At 31.8% G+C, this 7,726-nt stretch overlaps 1 protein-coding gene across 1 annotated transcript; it reads right to left on the bottom strand.

Moving 5' to 3' along the window:
- Positions 1-1,742: 1,742 nt before the first annotated feature.
- On the bottom strand, positions 1,743-5,904 carry LOC106787726. Its single transcript, XM_014750341.1, has 5 exons — positions 5,842-5,904; positions 5,065-5,773; positions 4,043-4,113; positions 3,254-3,976; positions 1,743-2,567 (listed from the first exon to the last, which is right to left on the bottom strand). Exons 2-5 carry the CDS (start codon positions 5,771-5,773, stop codon positions 1,857-1,859), a joined length of 2,214 nt encoding a protein of 737 aa, XP_014605827.1. The 5' UTR covers positions 5,842-5,904; the 3' UTR covers positions 1,743-1,856.
- Positions 5,905-7,726: the final 1,822 nt, after the last annotated feature.

Raw genomic sequence — 7,726 nt, 5'->3', positions numbered from 1 at the left:
TTAAAAATGATGAAAAATATTGAAAGGGAAGGTCTTATGGTTAGATACTTTAAAGGTTCGACGAGGGGTTGTTTAGATGAAACCATCTCGAGTCTCGTAGGATAGGTAGGTTCGGTTGGGCGCACCTCGAAGGATGGCAGCAGGAATTAATTCTACTCAAGAAGATGTCCTCCTCCTCTTCCTCCTCCAACCCCCATAGATTTGTATGGCTAGGACACGATGGTCTGAGCTTCGTGTTGAAGTCGTAGCAGAGTGAGAGAGAGGATCCAGGGAAAGGGACTACTGGATAGGATTCAGTATGGTGCGAGACCAAGCGGCTCTCTCGCGGTGTCTGCGGCAAACAATTCCAATTAACTTGCTGGAATTGAAATAGGACTCGTCGTCGTCGTCGTCGTCGTCGTCGACGCCCGCATTGTGGATGCTCCGACGTCGTGAACGAGCACGTTCCTTTGGCCCTCCTCAACACCTCACCACTTCTTCCTCTTTAACTACCAACACCACCATCCTACATTTTTCTTCCCCCAAATGAAAGTTAGCTTTCTAAGCGTGCAGAAATTAGTTACCCCACTACCTAAACACTTGGAATAAGGAATTGATGATTTTAAATATATGTATTCGTTGGAAATATCATTAATACGGGGACTTTAATTTATTATTATATTTGGAATAGGAATATTTCTATATATTCACATATATATATACTGATTTTATGTACATATTTAAAGTAAAATAAAACGGATAACTGTTTAATTCTCTTCTAATTAATCCTAGTTCATTCGATTCTGTCTGTGAGAGCTTAACAGTACATTAAATAAAATGCCATTACGTTAGGTGTATTGTAATTATTAGCTGTCTTTGGAAACTTAGTTGGGAAATATCGTATCCGGATTGAGAGGTTATAATTCAATGAGGATATAAGGTGGAAATGTATACTGTTTGGTTTCACGAGCTTTCTTTACCGCGAGCGGTACCTTTATAAGTAAATGGCGGTAACCCGTTGAGATCTATTATCCCCGTGGCATAATGCTCGTCATCGTCGTCATCGTCGTCATCGTGACGGGTAGTCATAAAGCACGCGAAGCCCGGTACCGTACTACCGCTCTAGACAATACCCTTTCTGAGCTGCTCAGATATTGAAGACGCCCGAAAGCAGTGTGTACCGATCCTGGTGTGTACCCAACGTCTGGCCCAGCTCTCTACATTATTAAATTCTACCTTGCTCTTGGACCAACGACAGGGGACAATGAAGTTCTTTAAGCGTCCGTCACGTTGCCCGAGATGTGTACTCTACTTTCTATTCCGGCCCATACAAATCTTCTTGATCCTACGCACCAGCCTTTTAACGATTTACGTGTTTACCCTTATTTGCCTTCTTTTTTTCTTCCTTTTTTTTTTTTTCTTTTTGATTCTTTTATTGATAATCTTAGGAAAATCTTTTTTCTTTCTTAGAATACTTTCGAACTTGGGTCCTAAAGTTAATAGTTAAGTAGTTAAATTAAAATTTGAAATAATAGACGAGCAAATAACTGCAATACATTACACTTAATGACATCTAACGTAGAATAACCCTAATCTTTTACTATCTAACAATTCTAAAATTACATTTGCTTGCTAAAGCTGTCACACAATTGATGAATTCAAACTATTTTTTAGTATAATTGTGTAATATATAAAGAAAAAGTATTGTGTCAGAGAAAGGATAAAGGTTTATTTTTTCAGAATACAAATTTACGAGAATGAAATAATTTAACTGATTTATATTTTTAATAGCTTCCAGATACAAGTAACAAGAACATATAATTTTACTTGCATTACAAGTAACGTACAATTATTGTCAAATTAATGATTATAATTTTTTATGGTCTAAATCCAAGAAAACGAAGCGCAAGGTCTTGTAAAGCATGGTAGTCAATACCATGTTCCAAAGATTTTTGTATAAATTCTTTATATGCTTCCGTATTAGCAAGGTCCTTATGCAATTGAGAAAATTTTTCGTCCAATAAGTAAGAACTGAATTTCCTGAAGGCTGCTGATTCCTTCAATTTTTTATTATGAAGTTTCTTGATCTTATCCACGGGAAGTGTTGCAACGAGTTCTTTGATGTAACCGCTCAATCCACCTTCCGATTCGGCCAAATTATATTGACTAATTGTAAGTAATAGAAGCGATGGTGGCACGTAGTCTTTCATTCTAAGTATTTTATGAATTACTTCAAGCTCATAAATTTTATCGAATCCTGATTCTTGAAGATAGAGAACATATTTCTTATGTTCTGGTAAAGCTTCTACTGCGTAGACCAATTCATGGAATTCCTCGCTCAATGCATAATGAAGTGATGCTATCAATTTGGAGTCATTCTCGTATCTTTTCATAATTGGAATAATTTTGTCCTGTGGTATAAGTTTAGCGAAATCTACAAAATCTTTTACCAAAGCATTTTCTTTCATTTCACTGTCATTAACTTCATTTGCCAAATTGTTCAGTGTAAGCGATCGATCGCCATTTAGTGGAATTGCAGAAACTCCAGCGACAACTAGTGTCGCAAAGATAGTAAAAACGTACTTCATCTACAAAGTAATGAAAAACAAAAAAGCATTGATAAGTGGGTACAATACTTATTATTTAAATAATCGTTTCTACTTACGGTTGTTAATTACTGCTCAGAGTAGCACAATACTTATTGTTGGACGGTTATGAGCTCTAATTGTAGCTAATTGTAAGAATGTACCGATTTATATATGTCTTTTATCTTAAGATAAGAAATAATTACAAGAAATTTAATTATTTGATCGCTAAATACTCGAGATCTTATATAAGATATAAGCAATAATTACTAGAAAAAGATATGATTTTCTTTCTCAAAATTAAAAGTAGATGAAAGATTATTTTTCTAGTCATACAAATAATAAGTTTAATACATTATTAATGGTACATTCTTAACGTGTATGGTTTGTATAATGGTACAACAAAAACTATTCATGTGTTAGGTCGAAAATTTGATGAACTATTTGTTTCATAATATCCAAAATAATATATTGATAGTTCTAGTATTAATAAAGAAAGGAATACTATCAAGGAATGGAAACATGTTAATTATGAATAATAAAATGGACTTATTATATAGTTCAAAACGTTGTGTATTTTATTTAATGTTCAAATTAAAATGATAACAAATATACCTCAGATTACATTACAAATAGTATAAATTTATAGTAAGAAGCGGAAGAATTCATTTCAATATTTAGATAATTCATGGTTTGTAGCCAATAATACGAGCATTAAGTTCATGTATCAAGAGAAAATCGATACCATTTTCAAGAGATACCTTCATCAGTTCTTTGTGTTCTTTAGTCGCAATAAGAGCCACTACAATTTCACGGAATTTTGAAGAGCGTATGTAGCTGTCAAATCTAGCAAAAGCTTGCGATTCCTTCAATTTTTGCTGATGAAGTTCCTTAATCTTTTCAACTGGAAGGATTTCGATGTATTCCTTAATAAAACTAGTCAATCCACCTTCTTCACGTTCCATATTTTTCAATTCTTGGGTTGAGGGTGGGGGTGGAACATAATCTTTCATTCCCAAAGCTCGATGAATTATTCTGAGATTTCGGATTACGCTGACTCCTGCTTCTTCAAGAAATCGAACTATACTATGGTGCTCTGGTAAGGCTTCTACAGCATATACCAAATTGTGGAACGTTTTGCTCATAACGAAATGATATGAGTGTCTTATTCCGGAATCATTTGCATATTTATGTGCAATTTCACGCAACTTATCCAAAGGGATAAGTTTTGCGAATTCTAAGAAATCTCTGTCCAAAGGAGTTATACCGGAATTATTGCCATTAAATGCGTCCAAAAAAGTTTCAACTATATTCGATCGATTTCCATTTAATGAATTAATTTTATCATTTAGCGGGACAGCAGAAACTCCCACGACAACTATTGCCGCAAAGATCGTCAAAACGAACTTCATCTATAAACAAATTTATAGAAATTCGTAATTAATAAATTACTATTAAAAAAATGTAATTGTACTTACGATTGATTGTAATTGTTTGGAACTGCACCAGTATTCGCTGTTGCACGATATCAAACTCGAATGTATCTCGACTGCAAAACTTTAGAAATTTATACTCGATTTCCTCGGAAGCAAGTTTATTTAGAAAGAAAAAAAGTCGGAAAAGCGATTGATTATTTATCTTTTGCGATAAGATATATCAAAATTATAGGAAATTATTATTTAATCATCGGCTACTTCAAATTCCTTGAATGATCTTAATCCATTGTCGTTATATTGATAATATTGAAAGAATTGTATTTTTTAAAGCTTTTAAATAAACAGAAAACTTGTTTTTCAAAACGTTGGGGAGAATGTATATTAAAAATATTGTATCTTTAAATGTAAACAAAGAAATAAGTAGTTTGTTTTCAAGCAACAGGAATGTTTTATCGAAAATATTTGCTTTTTAAAAATAATATACCGTTTATCTTTAATAAATAGTTTTTAAAATCCAATCTCTTAATGCTACTCCCTGAAAGCCTAAATGAAATTAAGGGCTAAAATATCTTTTGATAGAAATATTTGTAAAAAAATTAAAAATTAAATAAATAAACGCGATCATTTATTTGATTTCATGCGTATTATAATAACACGATGAAAACAATTGTATGAATCATGGATAAGAAATAACGAAAGACAAAAACCTTGAATCATCTTGGATTGAAAATGTTAATCTTTTATTATCTATTATCTGGTTTTTCAATTAAGTGTAATGAGTAATTTGTTGTTTTGTTCGACAAATTGATAGGTGTGATAAACATTATATGAGAAGTTTAACTATCTTGGCAATCATAGTTTATAAAAATGAGTATTTCGAAGGAAAAGAAAGGATTTGATGCAGAATTACAAGACTGACTTATTGAAGGATAAAAACATTTTGTATTTTTATTAATATATTGCTTATAACTAATAAATCATTAACAATTTTCTGCAATTAAAAATTGCGTAAATTTAAAATAAAATTAGGAATAATATTTAAAAACGTTATTAAGAGATTATTTATGGTTTATAGCCAATGATACGAGAGTTGAGTTCATTCAATAGGACTAAATCAATACCATGTTCGAGAGCTTTTTGTACTATTTGTTTGTACTGTTCCGTTCCGGTAAGATTCGTTAGGATCCGACGGAATCTTGAGGAACTTACGTAAAGGTTGAATTTAGCAAATGCTTGCGATTCAACAAGTTTTTTCTCATGAAGTTCTTTGATTTCTTTGACTGGAAGAATTGCGATAAATTCTTTGACGAAACCACTCAATCCACCTTCTGAACTGTTATTCGTCTCCAATTGTTGGTCTAATGATCGGCGTTGTTTCGGAACATATTCTTTCATTCCCAAAAAATCATGAATCAGTTTAAGTTCTCTTATTTTGTTGTATCCTGCTTCTTGAAGAACTCGGACGTATCTGCGATGCTCGGGTAAGGCTTCTACAGCGTAAACTAAATTGTGAAACTCTTCGCTCGTTACATAATCGTACGAACGTAATATTTCCGGATCATTTTCGTATTTTTGTATAATCGTGACTAATTTGTCGATGGGTATAAGTTTTACAAAGTCTAGGAAATCTCTATCCAAAAGATTCAATTCTTTATTGTTTTCATTGAATACTTCGAGCAAAGTTTTTACTTTATTCCATTTATTGGATTTAAGTGGAACGGCAGAAATTTCAAATACAACCAGTGCCGCGATAAAAGTCAAAATTAACTTCATCTATAAAGAAAGTTTATAAACAATAATAGATAATAAGTTATTATAAAAAGATTTGTTATCATACTTACGATTGGTTATAGTTGTTCAAAACAGAACGGTTCTTTCAATATCTCGTTGTTTATTTCAAATGTATCTTCACAGTAAAAATACAGATATTTATACTCAAATGATTGAAGTAAATGATCATTCATAAGAAGAAATAATTGAAAAGTTGAATCATAGTTATCTTACATGATAAGATAAAATTATAGAAAAGAATAATTTAGTCACTGGCTACTCGAAATTCAACGAAAGATTTCATTAACTGTTATTACACAGATAATATTGTATTGTATAATAGCCCACGAATATTATTTCCAAAGAAATATATTCCGAATCTTATCTTTTTTAATAATTTTAATTAAAAAACTTAATATTGTTTCCTATAATTGATCTTCGAAGAATTTTATCGAAAACATCAAAATTATAGAGAATAAACACACCTTTTTTTTATTTTTGATTAATATTTTTTTAGGAAACAAAATTTAAGTGTTTAATCCTACAAGTTTGAGACGTATACCTAATAATAATGATTAATAATAGAAAATAGGAAAAATAATAAATATATGAATGATAATCGACTATGACTACGACTATGTTATCAAGATCTTACATTGTGAACATCACGAGTATGAAAAGTGGGAACGAGTAAGGTAAATGGTCGTCTCTGAATCACTCACTGATTTCATCCTCACATTATTTAATTATAAGGATAGAATTAACAGACGTACACATAAGGAAAATAAATGGATAGAATAATTTTAGGTGCTATGTAATATGTTTATTGATCAATTAATTTAAGACGATGGTAATATTTAATTACCAAATGAAATTTGTCGAATATTTACATGGTTATTACGCCTTTACGTAAGAACCCAAGAAGCTCGTATTTGAAGTTTTCGAATGCTTGGATGTCAAGACCATTAGCCTTAGTTCTTTCCAATAGCCGTTCGTATTCTGGTGAATGTTGTAATGCATTTTTCAATTGTTTGTATTCCGCAGAATGAATAGCGTTATGGAATTTAATGAAGGCTGGCGAATCTACGGATTTCTTATTGTGGAGCCTCTCAATTTCACCCTTAGGAATAATGTCAATCAGGTCACTCAGATATTTGGCGAAACCACCGCTTCCATATCCTTGTGGAAGATCATCTTCGTATCTATGTGGTGGCACGAAATCTGGCATTCCAGTGAGAATGTGGTATATTTTGATTTCTCTTATTTCATTGTATCCTGCGTCTTGAATGAAAAGAACCAAGTCTTTGAATTCTTGCAACTTTTCTACGTTGGCGAGCAAAGTATGGAATTCATCACCTGAGACCCATCTTAAGGTTCTTTGTATCTCAGGATCATTTCTGTATCTAACTGTTAGTTTCAAAATTTCGTTAAGAGGCATGAGCTTTAAAAAGTCATATATATCCTTGTCTAAAGCGTTAAACTCCCAATCATTTCCAAAGATATCCTGATTGGAGGAAACTCCAACTACGAGGAGAGCTGCGAGAATTCCAACGAACTTCATCTGAAAATAAAAAAAAACAATTTTTATTAGGATATTTAATTAACTATTTCAGTATAAATCTAATAATGAATGAATTTTATTAATTTATAAATGCTAGATTTACCATTAAATGCACATCATATCAAGGATTTTATGATTTTAAAATAAAGTACTTTATTATCAGGTTAGAAAAATATTAGCAAATGATACGAGAAAAATAGAATGCATATGTTTGTATGTATATAAGTGTGTGTGATTAAAGATAATCCATATGCATGATTGTACAAGTATTTGCTGAGATAAGTATTACAGTTATTTTTTCCTTTCCACTAGTAATGAAGTGGTGCGAGACACGTGCAAATTTTAGGAGAACAACAAATTCTTGTTTAAATACTTTACTGTATTTCCAGTGTATT

Source organism: Polistes canadensis, unplaced genomic scaffold (genome assembly GCF_001313835.1).
Source record: "Polistes canadensis isolate GaletaPanama2010 unplaced genomic scaffold, ASM131383v1 scaffold_112, whole genome shotgun sequence".
Lineage (NCBI taxonomy): Eukaryota > Metazoa > Arthropoda > Insecta > Hymenoptera > Vespidae > Polistes > Polistes canadensis.
The sequence above is the reverse complement of the archived record's forward strand: the minus strand, read 5'-3'. Positions and strand labels throughout refer to the sequence as shown.